The sequence below is a fragment of the Cyprinus carpio genome, chromosome B8, assembly GCF_018340385.1.
Source record: "Cyprinus carpio isolate SPL01 chromosome B8, ASM1834038v1, whole genome shotgun sequence".
Taxonomy (NCBI): domain Eukaryota; kingdom Metazoa; phylum Chordata; class Actinopteri; order Cypriniformes; family Cyprinidae; genus Cyprinus; species Cyprinus carpio.
Genome location: NC_056604.1, coordinates 5,245,851 through 5,271,708, shown reverse-complemented (window position 1 = coordinate 5,271,708; position 25,858 = coordinate 5,245,851). Strand labels below are relative to the sequence as shown.

At 35.9% G+C, this 25,858-nt stretch overlaps 1 protein-coding gene across 1 annotated transcript; it reads right to left on the bottom strand.

Annotated features, from left to right (window-relative positions):
- Positions 1 to 49: 49 nt before the first annotated feature.
- On the bottom strand, positions 50 to 23,884 carry LOC109094820 (SRSF protein kinase 3-like). Its single transcript, XM_042729346.1, has 16 exons — positions 23,737 to 23,884; positions 23,207 to 23,324; positions 21,861 to 22,252; positions 20,822 to 20,930; positions 20,553 to 20,640; positions 20,375 to 20,462; positions 19,471 to 19,577; positions 18,687 to 18,852; positions 16,028 to 16,053; positions 11,208 to 11,406; positions 6,484 to 6,705; positions 5,159 to 5,256; positions 4,933 to 5,040; positions 4,724 to 4,793; positions 3,694 to 3,786; positions 50 to 718 (listed from the first exon to the last, which is right to left on the bottom strand). Exons 1-16 carry the CDS (start codon positions 23,750 to 23,752, stop codon positions 534 to 536), a joined length of 2,085 nt encoding a protein of 694 aa, XP_042585280.1. The 5' UTR covers positions 23,753 to 23,884; the 3' UTR covers positions 50 to 533.
- Positions 23,885 to 25,858: the final 1,974 nt, after the last annotated feature.

Below are 25,858 nucleotides of genomic sequence, written 5' to 3'. Positions count from 1 at the left end.
GGTGACCACATGAAGATTATTTAAAAAAAAATACTCCCATTATGACGTCTGTGTTTGTAAGTGATCCTTTATTCTTCCGTACACAGGGTTTAAGAGCTCAAGTCTTTATTGAATTCGGTCAAGTATTCATACAGTCTTCTGTATGTTCACAAACAAGCACTCCTCACACATATTCGCAGACAAATATAAAAAGGTGAGGGGATGTTTTTTTTTTTACTTTTTTGTTTTTGCAGATGGCATGTCAAGGCACTATTTTAACACATAAATATGTGACCCTTCTACACAATTAAATGACCGTACAATGAAAACTCAGACCGCAGACATATTCTCTCTGTCATGTTCAGAGATCAAAGCTTCTTTAAATAAATATATAAAAAACAACATAGGTTTGAGGTTCTAGCTAGGTCTGTGCTCAGATACTGTATCTCCAGTAGGTTTATCTTAGCAGTGAGTTTATGCTCTGAAAGGTGGATGTGTGCACCAAGTGATCAGACGGACCTAAATGACGCAGTGAACGCAAGGAAAACGGCGCATTAGGAGTTGATCCAGGGGTGCTGCAGACACTCGGCGGCTGTGGCGCGGTTCTCCGGGATGAACTCAAACATGGTGAGCAGGAAGTCACTGAACTGGGCTGCTTGATCCAGCGGCCACTCGTACTTCTCTAGTAACACCTCGAACAGCCCCCACGGCTTCAGATTGGAGATGTGCCTCAGTTCACCTACACACACACACACACTCGGTCAAAACATTCTCATGCAAACTCAAGGACGAAACAGCATGCAAATATCAAGGTGGTCTGTTTTCTGTGAAAGTAGTCCAGCACTGTCTGAAGGAAAGTTGTGAATCCAGATAAAGAAATTTGTGGCAATAGCCAGCAATACATTGTATGGGTCAAAATTACAGATTGTTCTGTTAATGTCCTAATGATTTTTGTCTTAAGTAAAGATCATGTTCCATGAATATATTTTGTAAATTTCCTACCATAAATATCAAAACAATTTTTGATAAGTAATTACTACATAAAGGCATTTCTAGGACCTTAATATGGACAACTTTAAAGACAATTTTCTCAATATTTAGATTTTTTTTTTCACCCTCAGATTCCTCTGTATCTCGGCCAAATATGGTTATATCCTAACAAAGCATACATCAATAGAAAACTTATTTATTCAGCTTTCAGATGATGTATAAATAAATCTCAATCAAATTGACCTTATGACTGGTTTTGTGGTCCAGGGTCACATATATGTAAAGCATCTGCTGCTATAAGTTTTTAAAATGTGTGTGTGTGTGTGTGTGTGTGTGTGTATATATGTATATGTATATGTATGTATATGTATATGTGTATTTATATATATATATAATATATATATATATATATATATATATATATATATATATATATATATATATATACACATACATAAACACACATACACATATATACACATACACACACTTTTAGATATCTAAACACTTTCTTAAGACTAGATTTAGATAGCAAATGCTATCCAAATTTTGCATATTTTATATTTTAATAAAAGATAATTTGTAATATGGTTCATGGGCATTTTAAGGGATTTTTATCTCAGGTCCAGGGCTCTGAACCGGTTCAAGGAACAAAAAAGAAAACTGGAAACGAACAAAATTTTGACAGGAACAGAACCAGAAACAAAATCAAATTTTATAGTTCCGAACAGAATCGAAAATTTGAAATGGCCATTAACCGGTTAATAACGTTATTTTATCGTTCCATTTAATATTTGAAATTTGCTGTCAACCAATCAGGAATTCCAGTAGTAGGCCTACATCCTATGCAAATGTGACACTGAAGCCAACGAGTGAAATGCCCGCTCAGCTGTGAACTCATCATAGGTAAGTCGCAATGGCAATGCACCGCCCTTAGGTTTATCTGAGGATAGTGTAAGATGAATTCAACAGATCACACGCACCTGCAGCGCTTCTGTGAATGGAGAAAACAGAAAAACTGTAGGCTTACATAAAAAGGAATATAGGCATATACACTAAATATATTTCACTTAAATCGTATTGACAGATTAATGAAATGAAAGAAAAAATGTGCTAAATTACGGTTCATTGTGACACGCTCGAAAGGTTTCGGAAAGGAAAATGAAACAGCAGAGAGTAGTTTTCTTTATTTTTCAAAAGCTTTACAGTTTTAATTATTTTGCAAAAGCTTGACAGCTTTGATTAATGTCTTGCTTCTGTATAACCAACCAGCGTTGGTATGACCATCGCGCTGACGCCTTACACGCACACACAACATAATTTTGCTGTATTGAATCCTGTTCATTATCAAAATAAAATAAAGAAACAAATAAAAAGTTACACTGCTCCGCTGAACAAAATGTGTTGCGTTCAGCATGACCGCGCCTCACTGTGCAGATACAGACGATGTGAAGGATGATGTTTTATGTCGATGAAAGTACAAACACTATATAATAAATAATATTTTAGCATCCAGATACGTCGGGAATATGGAAACATTTGGATTCGTGCCGAATGAGAGAGGTAGGCATCAGCTTCACATTTAATTTGGTTTTTGGATTGATGTTTTTATAGCCTAAACTTTAGACGATTTGTTTTGGAGAGAAACTAATATTTGTTTTTATAATGTTTGACATTTAGCTTTAGACTACAGGCATTTTAGCCTTCATTATTTTGGAAAGTAATAGGGCTAATAAAATGCGACATTTTTATTTCACTCTCAAAACACAATCTTATACAAGTGTTTTTTTTAACAATGCAGCAAACATTTTTAAATATCTTAAAAATACTTTGATGTCTTTAAAGTGTTCATAGATTTATTTATTTTTTTGTTTTGTTTTTTTGTAGCCTACATTTGGCCAAAATCTAGAAAAGATGATGCTGTATTGGCTGTGACTAAGCGTGTTACTGGCTAATTTTACCAGATCTCTCTTTTTTCCTTTACTTTTTGAGTAAAGAAAATACTGTACTTTATTATTATTATTATTATTATTATTATTAGGCAAATTATAGGCAAAGAAAATTGTTTTTAAAAAATAACGTTATTAACCAATATTTTTTCCACCTGAACAGGTTTCGGAACGGTAATAATATCAGAGGAACGCAGGAACAGAAACGTTAAAATATCGATTTTGCTCGGAGTGAACCAATTGAATTTTTTTTTTAATTTTCAAGCCCTGTTCAGGTCTAATGAGGGATGGTGGGATTTGTCGTTCTGTAGCAGTGGACAAAAGGAATTTATTCATTCAATTATACATTCAACACGATAGGAGCAGTCATGCTCTGTTGCTGGAGTTAGGAAACATGAGAGACTCTTTCTCAGTGGTTTAGAAATCAAGCGGAGTGAACTTTGTGAACAGGGTTGATCTCCAGCAAAGATGTTCTGAGCTAATAATATCCTGACTATTCATCACACGTCTGTGGAAAACCTTTTGAGAAGAAGCACTAAACCAATGAACCTGCACGTCACAATGTTCTGCCGTTTAACTATGACCTGATGATGACTGAATCTCATCTTAATGGACCATAAACTCAAGCTCTTCATGCAACCCTTTTTTTTTTTTTTTTTTTGTGACTCAGGCATGCTCTTCATCAGATTCAACCTGACATTCTCCTGTAATTCAAACATCCAGATTTGCATTTTTTGAAGGAAATCTTTAAGAACAGTGTTTGCTGAGCTCTTACCTCTTCTGTTGAAGTATTCTCTGGAGTATCGTCCTGACAGGGCGAAGTGTGGAGGAACGGGACCCAGCAGCTCAATGATGTGAGCTATGTGATCTGGAAAACAGTACAGAAGAATCACGCCAACACATTCTTAGACTATGGAAACTATGGATGTTTTTTTAAATGTTTTTGAAGTTTTTTACACTCTGCATTTATGTGATCAAAAATACCATAAAAACAAAAATATTGTGAAATACTATTACAATTTAAAATAATTAGTGCTGTCAAATGATTAATTGCATCAAAAATAAAAGTTTTAGTTTATATAATAAATGTGTGTGCTGTGTATATTTATTTATATATAAATACACACATACAGCATATATTTTGAAAATATTTACATGTATATATTTATATTCATATAAATAATATCATTCATATATAAACGTCACATATTTTTCTTAAATATATACATGCATGTGTGTATTTACATACACATAAATATACACAGTAAACACACATGTGTTATGTAAACAAAAACTTTTCTTTTTGATGCGGTTAATCATTTGACAGCACTAAAAGTAACTGATTTCTATTTGAATATTTTAAATATAATTTATTCCTGTGATGCAAAGCTGACTATTCAGCATCATTACTCTCATCTTCAGCGTCACATGATCCTTCAGATATCATTCTGATTCGCTGCTCAAGAATCATTTCTTATTATCATCAATCTTGAATACAGTTGTGCTGCTGCATATTTTTGTAGAAACAGTGTGGAGTCGTCAATAACTAGAAAGTTCAAAACCACTATTTATTTGAAATGGAAATCGTTTGTAACATTATAAATGTTTTTACTGTTACTGTTGATCAATTTAATGCATCCTTGCTGAATAAAATATTAATTTCTTAAAAGAAAAGTCAATAATACTGATCCCAAACTTTTTGATTCATTAATCAAGCCTACAGTTCTGAGACTGATACAAAGCAAAAAAACTGACTTACAGTCAATGAACAAAAGTAACCTGGGAGGAAGACGGAGAGAACTGACCTTCATCTCGAGTGTAGTCCTCTCCTGAGTGAGGCTCAAACAGATAATCTCCAGTCGCCAACTCAAACGCCTGTGAAGACACGTCACATTACTGCTCTCTCACATGATGCACAAGCAGGAAGCTCAAATCTACATATGAACATCCTGACCATTCTTTCAGTGTCTTTATAGAAAAGTAGATGTTAGATCAACACTGAATGAGTTCGTACCATACACGCAGTGCTCCATATGTCAGCGGGGGGTCCGTACTCGGCTCCGATCAGCACCTCCACAGCTCGGTACTGGCGCGTCTGGATGTCCTCGGTAAAGTGCTTGTGCTGATGTGGAGGAGAGGACATCAGTAAACATCACACATCACCAGCTCTTTGTGTTCAAACACCTGATGTGATCCATAATTCACTTTCTGAATGCCTGGAATCGACCCACTGTACTCACCACCCAGCATGCATTGCCTAGGTCTGCAATCTTGATGCGTATTTTATCCGCGTTCTGAGGTTCTAGAGGATTCACTAAGAAATCAGCAGCAGAGTACGCTGTGGGGAAAAAAAAGAACATTTTAAGATTGATGTGAAATTTTCAGCAACAATTACAGCCAATCAGAAGATACTGGACACTTAATTTAAGATAAAAAGCCTATAGAGAGCAGCAGTTGGATTCCAGAAGTAAGAATCCCATTTATTTTCTCCACAGGGGAATTGATTTTGGGCGATATCTTATAAACCTTTAAAAACAGACCTACTGTGAACTATGAGGTTGTTAATCAATGGTATATGCTCTGGTTAAAGCCATCAGTCACATTATTTCAACTTTACTTTTAAAATCTGTTTTCAATCCAATGAAAAATTATACTATCCATAATTCTGCAAAAACATCTCTACTAATTATAGAATATATATATATATTTTAGATACAATTTTTGGTTTGACTCTCTACCAATTTGAGAGTCAAACCACACCAAAACAACTCTTTATGTTTTTCCAACAAAAGTAAAATATATTATTTCTACACACATTTGTACCTAGATTGTTTTAAATTTGACTGACCTGTTTCAGACTCTGATGATGCGTCTCCAGTTACTAACTTCCTAAATCTTGTAAAGTTTTAATATTTCCATTTTTTTTTTAAACTTTAATGCACATTTTTTAACACTGCATGTTATATTACATTAAATCACAGAAGATTAGTCACAGCTGCAGTGTGTTTCTAATACAACAGCTGATGGATTGACAGCTAATTTGGCATATTTCTCTCTTCTGATCACCATAATCAATCTCTCAGTATTTTTTCCCCTCATGGAAACCCTTTTTCTTATGCTACTGTGGCAAATGGGAATGGAAAGATTATGTGTTGTAGTTTCCGTTCACAACTATAGAAGTTTACCGAACTAAAATGAATTCTCAGAACCTCATAAATGTGAAAAGGACCTTTATGTCATTTAAAATGCTTCATGGGATTGAATTGATTGATGAACATGATTGATTCTTTCTCTTATTAAACCTGTTGAGTACACAGTCTTACATCTTTGTGTTTTTGTCAGATTTTCAAATATTCTTTTGCTTCAAATCAAAGTTTGTAATGCTGATTAACTTGTAGCTGGTTGGTTTGGTTCATGGTTTGTGATTCAAAGACTGTAATACAAAGACTCTTTCTTTCCTATGGGAATAACAAATAGGGAAAAATAATTCCAGAACCAAGGCTGCTGATAAAGTGGCCGGACACCCTATTGATTGTTTTCCATCAGCTCAAAGCAGAGTACGTACTGTTGGGAGAGAGCAGTGAGCGCTCCGTGGAGTATCCGGACAGAGTGGACAGAGCCGACTCAGAGGTGGCTGACAGGATGGAGCCAGACATGCCGGACAGACCCGATCCAGGGCTGGAGAAGCGCAGGGGTCCAAAGCCGTTACAGCCCTCCTCCATCCACGACGAGCCCGATTCTGGACTGTGTTTATTCAGAGCTCCTACAGAGTGTCCGTTACCGTTCACTGTGACACACATAAAGATAAAAACGTGCTGAATACTTCAGAGAAAGTCAAGTTTGATTTATTTATACAGTGTTTTCATAGTACATGATTTCAAAGCAACTTTACAGATAGTCAGTGTCATGTCTAGAATGACTTGATGATGCTTTAACAGAACAATTCTTGTGCTGGGTGACGTACAATGATCATATAAATTATCCTCCGGATTTAGATGGTGTTATTTGTTATTCTGTGTTCAAATGTAATTTCTTTTCTTAGGATTCAGCTGAATATTAAAGAAACTTGGAAGAGCTAAAGCCATCACAGTCCATCAAAATACGCTTCAGAGATTTTGGACTCTGGATGAAAATATGATTGGTTGTAAAAAGTGAATATATCATTTGTTGAAAAAAGTCTAATACGAGTTTAGCATTTTTCAAATTTAATCAGCAGTTATTTAAGCAATGATGTTGAATTCAATTACCAACATCTTGTTAATAGATGGGTTCCCATCCAAACGTGAAGAAAATCTTTTCAAAGTTTGCAAAAGAGAAAAAACAAACAAACAAATGCTCGAGCAGATGGCGGTGGAAGTGGTAACCTAGTAACCAACAGCAAATAAAGCACCATCAGCAGAAACAGCTGATTAGTCACATGGGTTTAACGTTCGCTATGTCAGAATATGTTTGGCAATTGCGTTTCCGCCTCCCATAATTCTAACTCTCAAAAACCACCTCATGGAAGCATAATTTTTTTTTTGCAAATTACGTTTTTTTTTCCCCTGAAATTTGGAGTTTTCATCACTCATTTTTGTTGCAATACTTCAAAATGCGCAGAAAAACTGTGATGGAAACATAATAGAGACAAGACTAATTTAAGACATAATTACTATATTGTCTATCCTTACTGCACTTGTAAAATGGCTCATATCCTGGGAAAGACTTTGGCCATATCCCCATATGGTCATAAGTAGTTTAATCAGGGAGCTTTTATGAAACTGACATTATAATGTTAAATCTAGAAACAATTTTAATTTGTCAATATTTTAATTTTAGCTTCATTCGGGAATGTTCTTGTGTTGAAGAACTGTCAGACTCAGCAGAATGAAACTGAACACAGGGGTGCTGAGAAGTTTTAAAAAACAGCATCTTAAAACGCAACAAAAGGCTGAACAATTAATGAGATGCACTGCATCAAAAACATCCATGTAGCACACAGACCAATGCACAAGTAAAAACTGTAGATCATTCACCTCTTCATTGCCCTTAGGTCCAAAAACTATGAGCTGTAACATACAAAATGTCTCCAAGCATGAATATATTTAACCCTCACATCAAATCATACATTCTGACCAATGAAATTCCAAGACTTTTCTAGTCATTGGTGATCACTAGTAGGAATGCAACCATACCATTTTTTCAGAACAGATCCGATATTGAAAATTCTTAGTATCTGCCAATACCAGTCCGATTTGATACCAGCGCAGTTTTCTTTAAATCAATGTAGAATTTCTATACCTCTGTGTGTTGACCTAATCATCACAGCATCACTCGAGATGCTGTTGTGGTCTGCAAACACTGCTCACCCCTGGTGGAGTTTATGATTATTAAGTTCCAGTCGTTCTATCTACCGAGGGAATACACAGCCATACTGCTCATTGCTGTATACATCCCTCCCAGCTCCAACAACAGCAACAGGAGCGAGGCACTAAATTAACTAAATGAAATCTTAGCTGGGGATTTCAACCACGCAGACTTAAAGAGTGTGTTCCCAAAAATACACCAACACATAGACTTTCCAACACAGGGTAACAACACTCTGGACTTTGTTTACACCACACAGAGAGGAGCTTACAATGCCCTCCCCCTCCCCCACCTTGGTGCCTCAGACCACATCACTGTCATGCTAATGCCTGCATGCAGACCACTCGTTAAAGTCGCCAAACCAGTTCACAAGTGTGGCCGGAAGGGTCATCAGAGGCTCTTCAACACTGTTTTGACACCACTGACTTGAATATGTTTAAGCAGGCTGCCACATACAATAACACCACAGCCCTCCAAGAGTACTCAGAGACTGTCACTGCCTACATCAACAAGTGTATTGATGATGTAACAGTCACAAAGACCATCAGTGTCCGGGGAGGTCTACAGACTCCTGAAGGCTCGGAACGCTGCCTTCAGAGCTGGAGATAATGTTGGCCTGAAGACAGCTAGGGCCAACCTATCCCGCGGCATCAGAGAGGCTAAGAGACAGTACTCCAGGAGGATAGCCCATCGATTCAGTGACAGCAGAGACACTCGGAGCCTGTGACAGGGGATACAGACCATTACAGACTACAAGCCCCCACCTCGACCTGTGACAGCAACATCTCCCTGCTGAATGAGCTGAATGCCTTCTTTGCTCGCTTTGAAGAACAAAACAGCACCACTGTACAGAAGACTCCACCTCCTCCCGGCGACCAGGGGATGACCTCAGCAGGATCAACGCACACAAAGCTCGGGGTCCTGACAACATTCCTGGGCGTGTACTGAGAGACTCTGCAGTGGAACTCACTGATGTCTTCACAGAAATTTTCAACATCTCACTAAGTCAAGCTGTTGTCTTCACAAGCTTCAAAGCTACCACCATCATTCCAGTCCCGAAGAAGCCGTCTTCATCCTGGAAGGAGCTGTACTCCCTCCAGACCTTGCCCACCCCCCCTTTTGCCCCAGGCACCACTGAACTCTGAACCCCCACCTCTCTTTTGCCCACGCCCCCCAGCTCCCACATCCCCTGGTCCTTCCACTCCCCCCTCCCACTAACAAACTGTGACCTGCACCAGACACTTTGTGCAGCATTGGTCTGCTCACTACCTCATTCAACTACCTCTTCAGTCAGTTTAAATAAAGAACTGCTTTCTGAGCTCTTTGTCACTTTAATCAGACTGAATAAGCTCTTTTACACTACAATCTTTTTATCTGCACTGTTTGTTTACTTAACTGTTTTGCACTCTATCTGTCATGTGCTGCTTTAACTTTATTTTTATTTATTTTTTTTACATGCCCTTATTTGTATAGTTGTATTTTATATTTAATCTGTACCTATCTGTATTTTTATGCTCTACTGTTAGTGTTATTTGTGCCCAATCCTGCAGAAAATGCCAGTATCGGAGCAGATACCGATACTAAGTATCGGATTGAAGCATCCCTAATTACTAGATAAGACTTTGTTGAGATATAGATATCACACTACCAAAAAAACAAAAAACAAAACAAAACTAAAATCTCTAATTAATGAGACAAATTTATTTTTGGCAAAACAATTTATTTTGGCTGAAAATTCTAAATAAATAAATATTCCCTAATCTTAATAGTCATGAAAATTACCAATAGGCCAATCAATTTTCAGAGAGCCTATTTTCCACATATATAACTAAAGATAACTAAAATAAGGGCTGCACAATTAATCGAATTTCTAATCGCGTTTACAATTATGGATGTCACAATTACGTAATCGTTTAAAGCGGCAATTTGTCATTCAAAGTCCACTTATGTTATTCTGCGTGCTTAAGACACGTTTTTTTGTTATCTTAAGGGTTTTCCCATTATTTTAATTTTAGTATAACATTATAATAAATTCATATTTTAATTTTTTATCTTTTTTTTTTTTTATCAAGGCTTAATACTATAGAACAGCACTAAAAGTTTTTCAGTTAATTTTCAGCTTGTTTAGTTTCATATAAAAATACGGCATGCAGTTGCATCAAACAATGGTATAAACATAATTCAATGTAAATTGTGATAATCAAAATTAATAATCGCTATTACAATTCCAAGGGAATAATCAACAATTATGATTTTTGTCATAATTGTACAGCCCTGACTAAAAAAAAAACAAACAAAAAAAAAACCGAAGAAAGATTGATTCAGCTTCTGCTTTTTTGCATAAATCACTCACACGTAAAAAGCTTCATTCTCTCTAAAATATATCTTAATGTTCTACATGTCATTCTGCATGTGTAAAAGGTTCATTAAGTCAGTTCATTAATTAGATTTCCATTTGATGGCCATTAATGCTGGATAATACTGTTTACAGAAATGAAAACAATTTTTGGCACTTGAGTAAAAGATTTGTTGTTTGCTCTGAGACATTGGAGTGATGTTTTCTTTACTCAGGAGCAAGAGGAGGCGTGCATAATGGATGTCTCATTATTTTCTGGCTTGAAATATAGACAAAAATAAATAGAACTGATTTGACACTCATGTGGCACACATTAATCTTGTTTATGTTTTTTCCTCCATATTGTACATAATCTTTCAATTGCTCAGAATTCCCCACAAGGTATTTTACAAAGCTTAATTTTTGAAGTAATAATGTATTAAAAACAACTATTTCAGTACCTCATTTCACAAAGCCCTCCTTCATTCAAGTAAATTAACACTTTTTTGAGCATTAGTTCAAAAGAATCAAGATCCAAAAGAATGATTCACTTTAACTAAATTCTCCTCTTGTGCATGCTGAAAAGAGTTTATATAAATGTATCTCACTTTGTGCATGTTTGTCGTCACCCTCTCCATCCTCGCTGAGCCTCCAGAGCACTCGTGTGTTTCCAGAAGCATCCGGCGGCAAAACTCCATCTAACTCCTCCATCCTCTGCAGGTCCAACAGCCTCTCGTCCAACAGACGCTGCTGCCGTTTGGCTTTCCTCTTCAACTTCTTCTTCTTATTCTTTGATAATTTACCCATCTAGACACAAACACACATGTGCAAAAAAGTTGTAAAAGTTTTTTTTTTTTTATATTTCAAAAACGCCTTCTAAAACAAACATTAGGTCTAATGTTAGTTGATCAACCTGTGCAATTATGATTATGTTTGCAAGAGCAAACTAATCTCACACACTTATAATAGTCAATATGTTCTCATACAAACAGAATGCGTCATAGCAGTTAATGGAACAGTTCACCCCAAAATTAAAATTTGCTTAACATTTACTCACTCTCAGTCCATTTAATATGTAGATGAGTTTGTTTCTTCATTAAAACAGATTTAGAGAAATTTTGCATTAAATGACTTGCTCACCAATGGATCCTCTGCAGTGAATGGGTGCTGTCAGAATGACAGTCTAAGAAGCTGATCAAAACATCACAATAATCCATTATTAAGATGTTTTTAACTTCAAACCATTGCTTCTGACTAAAATATGAATCTATAATCCATAACATTGCTTTTTCTAGTGAAAAATAAACATTTTCTGAATCATGAAAGAAATATGCACAGATCAAGCATCATTTACAAGTGAAAACAGCACAAACCACTTAAAAACAAATATGTCAGAGGATGTGAGAGGACAAAAGTGGATGGACTTTTTCACTGGAGGAAGCATTATTATAGATTACAGACTGGTATTTTGGCCAGAAGTGATTGTTTGAAGTTAAAATGCTAAATGATGGGTTTGTTTCTTACAAACATGCAGCTTTTCACTTCACACAACATAAATTGATGGATTGTGTGGATGATGTTTTTAATCAGCTGTTTGGACTCTTGTTCTGACGGCACCCATTCACTGCAGAGGATCCACTGGTCAGGAAGTGATGTAATGCTAAATCTTTTCCGATGCTGAAACAAACTCATCTACAACTTGGATGGCCTAAGGGTGAGAATATTTTTGGCAAATTTTCATTTTTGGGTAAACTATTCCTTTAACAAGTTTGCTGGTTCAAACTCAACAAAAAATGTAATCACCACTGTGTCCTTGACCTAAACACTTCACCTCAAGTTACTCCAAGGGGAACTGTCATTGGGCTGCCAACCTTAGGCACAGTTGTCAGCAATGGCATGCAAAAGGGATATTTTGTTTAGTTACAGAAGCCAAACGGTGTGCATTAAAGAGCAGGTCATATGGTCTAAGGTCAGAAAACATTTTAATTTTCTCAGAATATACATTTAATATTAGGAGTCATTTGCCAATGATTTCGAAAAAATTCGTTCCAAGCAAGTTCGGAGCAAACCCCTCCCTTCCATAAGCATACTCTGCTCTGATTGGTCAGCTGGACAAGCCTGTTGTGATTGGCACAGAGAGGAGTCCTTGAGCCAGTCAGCCAGTGCTATCATTGACAAAGCAGTTTTACATAAAACAATAGTAAAGTGCTCCAATCCGTTCTTATAATAATGACATAAAACACAAAAACACTTATGCTAGCGAATCGTGCCCACAGCTAAAGTTTAGCTGCTAAACTGTGAACACTTAAAACAATAATGGTGGATACATTAGCCGAGTGGTAACGTGACTAACTGATGAAACAATACAGTTTGTAAACCAAAATATGTCTACTGTAATGTTTGAGGAACGACATACAAAAGACCCTCTGCCTTAACTTTTAATCAAAATGCAGAGCAGCTTTATCCCAGGAGCACCCAACAGTATCCAGCCTAACACTCACTTGTCTCTCCCACATTAACCCTATAACTGATGGTGCAGCAAAATAAACAGCAATTTCACAATGATTATAAAGTCTGTGTGCTACACTACATTCTTTATTATTAAACAAAGTAATTAGAACAACGTCAGTCTACATTAATCAACAAATTCTTAGGTTCACAGCGAATTATCAGAACTACTTCAGTAAGACAGTAATATCATGCTTTACCTGGAAACCTTAAGCTGCACTAGGTATACATCAGATATTAGCTCAAAAACTTGATATTTTGAGCACTCAATTGAAAATGTACACATAACGTATCAATCTTACTTAAAGGTTCTGGTTCTGAGATGGTTGTTAGTCCAAATTAAGAAAGAAGATTAGAAGCCAACGAATATAAAAGATTGGAGAAGCAGTCCTTGGTAAAATGACATGCACACAACAAAAGTTTTGAAAGTTTTGAGCGTCTTCTCAACATCATGTAAACACACTAATAGCAGAAGTGTTTGTGTGCAGGTCAGAGTGTTTGTATTTCCTGGGCAGGCGGGGATTATGCAAATGTGTTACCCAGTGACGTATATCCGTAACTGGCAAAAGATTTGAAAATATAACGACTCGTTACGCCGATTCAGAACCGACTCTCTCTTTTGAGAGACAACATCTTTATTTATCATGCACTTTTTTGATTAACAACTTTGCGGATTGTTTTCATTTAAGAGCTATCCTTAAAATGAAAACCATCTGCAAAGTTGTTAATCAAAAAAGTGCATGTTTACATTATAAAGTGCATGTTTACATTATAAACTGCAAAAGAGATATTTTTCAAAAACCCATATGACCTGCTCTTTAATCGTGATTTTCATGACATGTTGTCCAGGCATCCTATCTAAACGATTCGCTCATTTTTGATACTCTAAGCTTACACTGAGGCAGCATAAAGTGAATTCTGCCACGGGGGATATCTGACACCTCTGCGCCATTTCCAGCTCTGGGACTATTTTGGGATGGCAGCTCTGTTGCCATGTCTGTTGTTTGGTCGAGCCGTGACACGTCTTCTCTACTGAGCCCAGTCTTACAGGACTGACCTGATGAACCTCTGCGTCTGGCGCTGTCTGTAAAACTACTGCAGCTACTTATAAATCAGACTTACTGCTGTAGGTGCAAATATATATTTATCAGAGGTACTCAACTGTTTTCCAGGCCTTATGCTCTGGTTACTGTATACCAAATAAACTGGGTCACTGTAACCTAAAGGGGTCAGAAACGTGCATGCAATACCGTCTGTTACGGATACTGCTCACAGTCTGAAGAAAACAGGGGTAATGCTTTCTATAATACAAACAGAGGATTCAATCACTCAGAAGATATGAACCTGTTAAATCATTTATGATATTAATTAGTAACTGTTGCACACATCAGAACATTTACAAGTGAAAGATTAAAAAGGTGGTGATGCACAGAAGGAATCACAATTACTAAGATTAACTAAATTAAAATGTCATAATAAAGAAGGTGAAAAGCAGTTTAGCCAACCTAAAATGTTGAGTCGAGTCGTGCAGTAAAAATACTGGAGATAATTTGGATAATTACTCTTTTTAAAGAGTAATTTTTTTTTAGATAGCAGCCATTTATTCAAGAAATCTGTAGTCTAACAAGATGAAAAGGCATAATTTTTTTTTTAATTTTTAAAAATTTTTTTTTATCATAATCACTATCAATATATTTTGTTGGAGAGTAATAATGAGATGAGACATGCAGAAAAAAATATTGTTTGGATAATTACTTTTTCTTAAACTTCTATGTGAAAGCCATTCATCAAGAATGAAATCACCAGCCTAATATATAAAATAGAGCAAAACAAAGATAAAAATGCACTAGTTATTTATTTTTTTATTATTATTATTTTATTACAGCACTGAATATTATAGTATTATTATTATTATTATTAACATCAAAATATTTATACATATGATACAACAAGAAATAAAACAATTAAAAGCCAGTTTGGCATATTGGTTATCAGGCACTTTAAAAGTAAAACTCAATATCTGTTTCGTCTTAAAAATGCAATACCTTCCAATAATATAACACCGTCCCAAGCTAATAACTTTGAGATATCTCATCTTTTCAACATCTCTTTTCTCATCTCAGTGGTGGAGACAGCCTTGCTTTTCGCCATTCTTCTCATTTATATTCAGAAGAGAGGAAAATGTGACAGTAATTCGTGAAATCACTCTCAACCATGCAGAGGTGGTGGCTGAAATAAGAAAAGCAGAATACAGGCAGCGGGAACGCAGCGGATCTCTGTCTGGCTGTCATGACGTGAGAAAAGATAATGCTCCTGTCTGAGAACAGCTTACTGCACTGCTCTTTTCTCACTTCTAAAATAGTCACTTTTAACTTTTCTTCTAAAGAATAAAAGAGGAAATTGAATCGAAATGCAGAATGATCAGATGAAGAAAGATAACTAGATGGTTTAATGCTCCAGCATGCAAACATCTCTTAAAGGTCTAATATTGTTAATGAACAGTTAATGGTGTAAAATAAACACATCTGTGGGACAGCCAAGAGCACCAAGACCAAATCCACTGATAGGAGCACACCGAAAGAAATGGTTTCTCCATGCACAACACATTTAAAAATATACTCTATGTGTTTACACTTTGATAAAACGATATATTTATATATGATCAGTTATCAGCCAAAACGGTGCATTCTTATGGAAATCATAGCATATTTTGAGCATAGGTCGATCTGTCTTTCCCGAAATCAGTGGATCTGACCCCAGCCATGGAGATTCGCCCCTTTCCCTGAAGTTCATGCCTGTATATCCTCATAGGCAAGGGTGAGTTAGGGTACAGCAGGCAGATTAAAACAGTCATGTGTCATTTTCACCAGGAAAAATCTACATCCTCTCTGTATTTCAGCAGGCACAACTCTGAACGTACCTGTTTTTCCCTTGGGGCCGTGCTAACTGCCATCAGAACGGAAGAGGAAAGAGGGAAGGGACAGAAAACCACAATGATAATAATTATAATAATTTAAAATAAAAAGAAACAGAGAAAGAAAAGATAGGACACCAGTTAGAAAGCAAACAGACGACAGCGAAGAAATGAGAAATGATTGGCATATTCACTACAGAAGCAGAGGAGAAATGATGACTGGCATGCAGATCAATTTAATGGCACATTTGTAGTTGATTCAAAGTTAAAAACACACCCAAATGACTTCCTTATTGGCTTTCTTACCTTTGAAACCTAAAAAAAAAAATCACTTGAAAGGTAACCCCTAATTCTATGACCTGGACTCAATTATTGAGGAGAAAACAACTGCTTCAGCTAAAATTCACAGGAAGGCAAGTCTGTTTGAAAAAATACTGACCATGACTGCTATTGTAAAGCTGTATGTAGGGCTACAACTACTAAACGTTAATGATCAATAATGTTGTAATTTGTTTTAAACCTGAAAAGGCAAAGCACAGCTGATCATTAGATGTCAACTCATTTTTAGGTCAAAATCACCGCCAAACAGCAGATTGTGTTGTTATAATTTATTCCAGGGATACTCAAATCATATCACTCTTTTAGAAAATTCAAAGTGTACAGAAGCCTGTGAATAAATAACCAGGCAATCCTTGATATTCATTTGGTCTAAGTATTGACAAAAGTAGAAACCATACTTATGTTAAACCAGCCTCAAATTTTAATCAAAACTGTCATTAAAGGGTTAGTTCCCCCAAAAATGAAAATTACCCCATGATTTACTCACCCCCGAGCCATCCTTGTCGTATATGAGTTTCTTCTTTCAGACGAATACAATCACAGTTATATTAAAAAATGTCCTTGCTCTTCCTTGCTTTCTAATGGTAGTGAATGGGGATTGAGTTTTTGAAGCCATCCATTATAAAAAGTGCTCCACACGACTCTGGGGGGTTAAAAAGTCCTTCTGAAGTGAACTGATGTATTTGTGTAAGAAAATATCCATATTTAAAACGGTGAGAATATGCTTGCCTTGCGAGAACCAAGTTTTGTTAACAGCAAAGGAAAACCAGTCTCCTCTTGGCTTATATCGAAATCCTTCAACATTTTTCTTTATAAATCCTCTTTTTGCTATTAATATTAGTTTTAATATATATTAATCTTTTTACAGCACTATATTAGGGATGCACTGATGTATCGGCCGCCGATATTTATTGGCCAATTTTTGATTATTTTAAAGCCATCAGCATATCTGCATATTTGTTTTGCTTTCTTTATATGTATGGATTATTTGGATTGTTACCAACATCAAGTGAAAATTTCATGTCAACAGCACCTTTAGAAATATATTTACTGAGAAAAACGGTAATTGTGTTCAATACTTATTTTACCCGCTATATATATATATATATATATATATATATATATAAATATATATATATATATACACACACACACCTAGGATGGCTTAAGGTTAAATCATGGGGTCATTTTCATTTTTGGGTGAACTATCCCTTTAATACTAGGCTGCCTTTAAAAGGCATTTCTTAGCACAATGTCCAATATCAGTGAATACATTTTTTTTAATCTTATTTATGCATGAATTATCTAAATTATCTAAAGAAGAAAAAAAAACTGGAGCAGAGACTTGGTTCTATCCATCGGTTGTTGATTGGACACGGATTGTATATAGATCTGCAGGCAGATCTGAATGAGAGCCTGAAGTTGATTGTAAAAAAAGGGTCTGGTTTTAAAAGGACTAAATTTTGGACAAGTCTGACATACATTGCCAGACAGAAGCCTGACCAAAATTACAAGGTCGAAAGAAACATGCAAACAATTCACAGCAAGATCAAAAACTTAAATATAGAAAATAGATAGGGTGAACTCTCATTTAATGCTGACTTAAAATTAAAATTAAATTCATAAATGAACTTGCAACTATTTAATTCACATGTAAAGATCTTCATATCGAAGAAAACAAATTCATTATAGATCATGTGTAAAGTCAAGAATGATGCTTATATTAGATTCAGAGGTTTACAAATACAATGAGACACAGGGATGAAGGAAAATTCAGTCCGGTTACACAATAAAGAAAACAAAAACTATTAATAATAATGAATTACAATTACTATTAATTACAATTAATTGTAATCTAAATGTATGTTTAACACCATCTAAACTGCAAGCAACAAAATGAACTGCATTACAGTGATCAAGATTGGAAGTAAGCAGTAGTGAGATAAAACTAGAAAGCTCCCATTAAAAGCATTCAGACAGCTTGATTATAGAGGGAGAGATGCAGTTTTGTCTGCACTGACATGCAACTGACTTTCTAAATAACTCTGGATTGCAGTGGCGGACCACTCATAGTCTCACTGATGCGCAGTAGACCAGACTTTGAATATCCCTGGTTTATGTCATTGTATGCTGTTCATCATTTTATATGAAGATAATGTATAATTTTGCTTTATATACTGTCTATTTAATATTGAATGTATTTATTATGCAAGCATTAAATGAGTCATACATAAGTCCGAAGGAAGTGTAAGTCTCAGGTGATATTAAGGTGAGTTTCAGGTGAGCCTGATGTGAGTCACACACTTAAAAAAATAAAGAACTGTACCGGAGGAGCCAGAAGGGGGCGGAGCTCCGGTCTTCTGCCATAACGTGGCCTCTGCCGCCAGTCGTCTCACATACACCTCATTCACATCCAGCAGGATATTCTCTGGCTTTATGTCTGTGTGGATGATCTTGCATTTCGTGTGCAAGTAATCCAAGCCCTCCAGAACCTGGAGGAGAGAAATAAGACACGTATGAATCAGTCCCACGCTTTTGACGGAGTTGCAATGTGAATACCGTATACTAGGGATGGGCAATATGGGCTTAAAAATTTATCACAATCATTTTTGATATTTATTGCAATAATGATATCAATGACGGTAATTTAGGGAATCCTGTTTCTTTATAGAAAAGTATTATCTTTCCTATTTTATCCCAAAATGGTGTTGTGAGCAGTACACGCGTAATGTAATGACTGTTTAATTAATACTGGAAGCCAGAGGGACAGAAACTCCACATATACATAGAAGTAACGCTCCAGGAAATCCCTAATAAGGACAAAGGTATCAAGTGAACGCTGTATCCAAACCTGTTCCAGACTGTAGAAGGAGCTGCTCAGTTTCACATCCGCACACAGTCACACAGAAATATATCAACAACTAGACTTTTTGGTTATTATCGCGGGTAGACCTATTCTTATCGTGGGGAGAATTTTTACCGGTATATCGCAAACGATGTCGGTAGATATCGCCCATCAGTACCATATACTGGTAAAAACAAGTCGGAGAAATTGATTTTGCTATTTGACTGGACATTAATTAATGTCAATATGGATGTAAAAGACCCACCTGTCGAAGAATGCTCTTCACACAGACCATAGGCAAACCCATGTAGTTTGATTTGATGATCCATTTCAACAGCTGGTGACCGAGCACCTCTAGTACCATACACACATCTGAGAAGTCAAGGAGTCAAGGACAGAGTCTGTGATCATTAAACCACACCAAGACAGCTACTGAAATAAATACGATGTCATCATGTTCTACAAATGTCCCAAAGCCAGTAAGCAACACAGTTTCGTCTAGTTTAGATACTCAAACGGTGGTAAAACTCATGGTGTTTTTCACCATTTCATTTGATTAAAAAAAAAAACAATTGTAAAATACACACAGACATTCACAACAAACCACCAACATAAATATTGTTTAACCTGGAGAAATTATATTACTATTTATAATAAAAAAGTACTTCATTTGACAAAAATAAAAAAAGTATTTTAAAAAATAAAAAAGTTCGCATTTGATTGAATTGATTAAACTGTTAAAGTTTTATTAATACATTGACTAGACATGCTTTTTTATGATTAAAATTTAATGAACCCATTAAAATGGAATCCAGAAAAATAAAAATAAAAAATGAAGAAAAATAAAAGAAAAATGAATTTGTGAAAATAAAAAATAAAATTTGTGGGGAGGAAAATAGGATTCATTGAGCCCTAGAAAAAAGAAATTCTAATTTGAATAACACAAAACAGTATTCACCTAAAAGTAGAGGTGGAGACTTGTTATATTCTGATGAAATATTATTTAAAAAAAGCATTTTTTTTTAAATCACTAATTGTGCACAATAAGAACAAGAACATGTTTTAAAATGTAAATGAGGGTCACTATTGACTTCACAGATGAAACATCAGATGTGACGTATAACAGAAGTGCAAAAACATGAGCATGTGATGGCAGCAGTGAAGGATACGAACACCATTGACACCAGAGATTTTAAAGTCATCAATGAGCTGAACCACCCTCTCTCGTTTAGGGTCTGTGGGGTCGCTGTCTCGCACCTGAAGAAAAATTCTGTCAGGATATATATATATTTTTTTGTTTTAAAATTTTAAATAAAAAATGCTAATGTATTCAGTCCTCAGACTTACACATCGCAGTAGTTTAATCTCGTCCAATGCAGTCTCAGTGTAGTGCTGGGCACTTTTAACCACTTTCAGTGCCACAAACCGTTTCCGCCTACAGACAAATGTCAAATAATGTTGAATTCATGCAGACCAATCCATACATGACTATCTAGCTGACTCTCCATAATCTGACATCGGCTTACATCTCAGCATTTAGAGATTGTGCATCTAGTTCCAGCAGTTTAATCTCAGGGATTAGGATTCATGTACATCCCAGCATGTAAAGTACTCACTGTAGATCCCAGCACAGCCATACAGTGGAGAAATGGCCCCATCCCAGTTTTCTGACCACATGATATCTGCCATTAAACAGGTCTCCAATCTTAACTGGATAATACCCTCCTGAAAAAATGAAATAATTGTTACATAACGTACATCCAAACAGGCATTATCAGTCACTATTGCTGCATTAATGAAGTTATTTTACAGCAGCTTCAAATGTAGGTCATCAGATCAGAATTCAGAGACAGAACTATTTGTTTTGCAATATTAGTTTTATAATAATATACTGCTCTAAAGATTTTGTTTCATTAAGTGAAGCTGTTTTGCAGGGTTATTATTGTTAATTAAAACTAAAAGTTTTAAAAACATTTTAGGTAACTGAAATAAATATGAAATAAAATATTAATATTAGATTAAAAATGTAAACTAAACAAATATATTTAAATGCTGCCTTGAACTAAAATTACTAATTGGAAATAATACTATAAAAAATAAAACTGAAATAAAAAAAATTAAACCTAAATCGTAATACTTAAAAATTATAAAATCACATAACAAAATTACTAAAAACTATACTGAAATTGAAAAATAACTGAAAATACAAACATTAAAGCTAATTAAAATATTAATAAAAACTATAATAGTTTATAAATAACACTAGAATAACACTGTATTGCACTGATACCAGATTTAGTTTTTTTTAATGAAAAATATATTTTTTGTGTGTCAATAATGTTCCAAATAAAAATATAAAACTGTAAAAATGACATGAAGGACTTTTCATTTGAAAAGTAATTAATTCACTGGATTATCAAAAAAAAAAAAAAACAGGCATTATAGAACGGTTATGTAATATTTTTAATATTTTATTAATTCTTCAGCAAAATGAACTGTGATGAGATGCACATCAATTACTGCGACTTATATCACCGTGTATATATTTTTCCACAGTAAGTATTGTTGATACAGTTGAACATTAAAGATAAATTAAAATCAGCTATAAAGCAAAGATTAAGTTTAAACCAATTCTTATGATCATAATTATCCTACCTTTACAGTAATCTGACGGATTCTCTTGTTCTTCATCATCTGACCCAAGTAATTCCGCTGGAGGCGGGGAAAAGTCTGGAGGGGGAGGGCTCAGAGCTTGTGGTGGGGTCGTCTGATTGGCCGGGGCCTGTGGAGTGGGAGGAGTCGTGGAGAGAACTGAAGGTAGACCCAGTGAAGGTTCTACGGGAGTGGAAGGTGTGTCTGGAGATGAGAAGACGGTGGGAGAGGGGACCACTGTGATGGGAACGGAGTGAGGGATGGGGGCCGGAGGCTGCAGGTCTGGAGGGCTCTGGGAGAGGTTTAACAGGGGCGTCGGGGGTGACTCTGGAGGGGTGGCGGATCTGTGGATGGTGAGGATGTGACACAGTTCATCTGAGGAGGGGATCTGGGGTCTGTAGAGCAATAAATAAAAGAAAAAGAGATATTTAAATACAACATCTGCTGGTTGACATCCTGTGCGAAAGAACATTCTTCTACAAAACGTCACTTGTCTGTTGTCTACGGCAAATGCAGCTATGTTTAAAGCAGCAGAATGTTACTATTTTTAATCAAGATTCACTGATGACAACTCCATAAATAATAAATCAACAGCTACTACTTTTCATAAGCAATCTCCAGCTGTGACTTTCATATCTAGGGCTTATGATTTCACTCAAAGCACATAGTCTTCAACCATCTGTGCGATTCAAATCATCAATGCACCATTTTAATATAAGGCCCCTCTGTGTCTCAGTCCATCTAGCTTTTATTAAACGGCCAATAAGTACATCTAAAAGGGGTCTGCAACAGTGAGCAAACAATATGGATTTTTCTCGATGCTGATATCTAGAGAGCAGGGTTGCCAATAGAATGGCTAACATAAACATATAATGTGTTATGCACACACTGTAATGCACAAGAACATTCAGAACATTTCTGGGAAGACAATGTAGTTCATACCGACTGTGATTATATATAATAATAATAATTTTTTTCTATATTTAGTTACTTAATTTTTAGGCATGTAGCACATTTATTATTAGTCACATAAAATCTTTTTTTATTATAATATAATATGCAAAAAATATATACAATCTACATCTAATATAATATACAATACATCTGTGCACAATCTGTGGTTCCTATCCATGATGCACGTATGTGCAATATGTACCTAATGTGTATTGTTACTATTTTTCCAGGGCTGTGTTAAAATAGGTCCCACATGCATGGACTGGGAGGGAGGGCCATGAGTCAATATGCTTATCTGGAGAAGTGACTCCCATGGCTACCCTCCTATATATTTTTAGCAGCATCTCACAGAGGAGAAACCCAGATCTGGATCCTGCCCAGTTAGACACACTCACCCCAGCTCCAAACTAGAGATCTCCACTGCTGCTGCCTCTGCTTTGCGGTGCTTCTTGTTTTTCTTCTTCTGCTTTTTGCCGTGGCTGTTCTGGGGAAGGCTGTTGTCGCTGCTGGTTACTGCCATGCATCGGAGAGAATATCATATAACATTATACATATTAGACATGCTGTTATAGCCACCCCCACCCCCAACTGACTATACATGAGCAACTAATGGAGGACAGTGCACCAACAATTTGAGGATATCACATCGCCAACAGCCTATATGACTCTATTATACCCATGCATTTATCAATAACCAACCGAATAATTCAATCAATGAGTGTGAATCCAAACATTAGATCCTCTAAACTTGCTCGCGCTTAGCTTCACCGCTAACACGGGCTCTAACGTTAGTCATCAAAACAAGCGTCATTGTAATCCTCCGACAAGCCGACATTGTTGTATTTATCCTCAAGACACATAACACATCCACAAACACTAACCTATTTAGGGCTGTTTGGCTGTTTTTTAATGAAAACACTCTCACCGTTCATCGATATCATCGGGACAGCTGTCACCTCTCGCACATTCGCTTCAGTTGGTTCTGCGCATGCGCACTCGACGGCGCTGTATTGACAGCAGCTCGTGCGATTAAAATGGGACTGCACGAGGACATCATATTTCTGAACATTAGGCATACTACACGTCGAGCAAAATATTTTTTCCACCTAAGGCATTAAAGCGTTATCTTATTTCAAATTAGTGAAACAGAACATGGAAATTGTCGTGTTTTGTTTTCTAATCAGAAGCCAGAATTTTTCGTGAAAATTGTTCGGAATAAAAAAATAAATAAGTAAACTTTTTATTTCTGCTAAAACGTCAGCCTGAATTTTTTTTTTTATATTTTTTTTTATTTTTTTTTTTTTGGGTGAGATGAGACTGGCATTGTAATGTAATGAATTTTTTTTTAATTTTTTTTGGGTGACCTGTATATATATATATATATATATATATATATATATATATATATATATATATATATGTGAGTTGTAATATGTGTGTGTGTGTGTGTGTGTGTGTGTGTGTGTGTGTGTGTAGATGAGTTTGTTTCTTCAGCAGAAATTATTTAGAGAAATTTATATTAGGCTACATCACTTGCTCACCAATCAAGGCCATATAGCCTAATTAAGTATAGGGACACTAGGTATATGTCCCTACCAATATCCAGCAACTACTAAATTATCTCTAGTAATAATTTTGATCAAACAATTAAATATATGTGTATGTAACCACTGTTGTTGTAATTTAGGCCCATCTGAAATAGGTCATACCATTGATATTACATGAGTAGTTAAAGGGTTACTCCATCCCAGAATGAAAATTTTGTCATTAAATTACTTACCCCCATGTCGTTTCAAACCCGTAAAAGCTTAGTTTGTCTTCTTTTTTGATGTACTGTTCAATAAAAAAGAAATCCGTTTAATAAACTGTTTAATAAAAAAGTTTCACGATCTGTGCTCCGTAATCATTCAATTCACAAAATGATTCGCGAATCCACTCTGAAGTTCCGATCTAAATAAAATGATTTGCGATATGCGAAGTTCTGGCCTAAAGGCCCGTTCACACCAAGGACGATAACTATGAAGATAACGATAAAGATACAGTTCTAAAAACCGGTCTCAATATTGAGCAGTACGCAGGCGGCTTACACTCTTCTATGTCAGCCGCACCACAATAATACGTTTTTTATGTGTATTTATGCTTTGGTTTGAAAGCAAACAGTGCATCGGCGCAGCGCGGCTGACACAGAAGAGCATAAGCCACCTGTGTACTGCTCAGAATTGCCAAAATGGTGCTACGCTGATTTGGAGAGACACAGAGGAGAGGAATTGATGAATAAAGTCGTTATTTTTGTTTTCTTTGTGTACAAAAAGTATTCTCATTGCTTCATGGATTCACAAATCATTTTGTGAATTGAATGTTTACGGAGCGCAGATCGTGAATCTTTTGATCCAGATCTGGACTTCGGTGTGCATATCAAGAATCTTTTTTTTCGGATTTCTTTTTTATTAAACAGTACATCAAAAAAAGTGACAAGGTATGCATATACTTTCAATGTATTTATGTATACTTTCTGTGTTGTGCGCTTGCTTAGACCTTTGTTGTGATAAACAGTAAAGTGTGTTCAAGTTAAATCAGTTAAATCAGCGGAAGTTAAAAGCAGATCGTTAGTATACCACGGCAGCGGTCGCGGCAGCCCTCCTGTTAAGCCCTCCTTGTGTGAAGACCGAAGAGTGTAAAGACCATCGCCTCTACCGTGCGACTCCACCAGGCAGGGACACCAGCAAGGGATATAAGTATTGTTTTGATTAATCCTTTTTCCTAATACTTGTTTCACTTCTGTTTCAGTTTTTATAACCAATTCTTACTATGTGTTTTCAGATCCCTACTATCACTACCACTCGCAAACCACACATCACGCACTGTAGGCAGCACAATCCTAACAACCTGCAAATTTTGCCTATGTCTGCTAATACACTACTTTCTTTTTCTATTGGTCTCTGGAATTGCCAGTCTGCTGTAAACAAAGCATATTTAATTACTTCTATTATTAGTCATTCAAAGCTAAATCTCATGGCGCTGACAGAGACGTGGATCAAACCAGAGGA

Coding starts and splice junctions, on each gene's coding strand:
- LOC109094820 (XM_042729346.1), bottom strand. Junction 11,407..16,027: donor CGGCCCCAAGGGAAAAACAG/GTACGTTCAGAG, acceptor GTTTGTGTCTAG/ATGGGTAAATTATCAAAGAA. Junction 5,257..6,483: donor CTCACTGCTCTCTCCCAACA/GTACGTACTCTG, acceptor TTTTCCCCACAG/CGTACTCTGCTGCTGATTTC.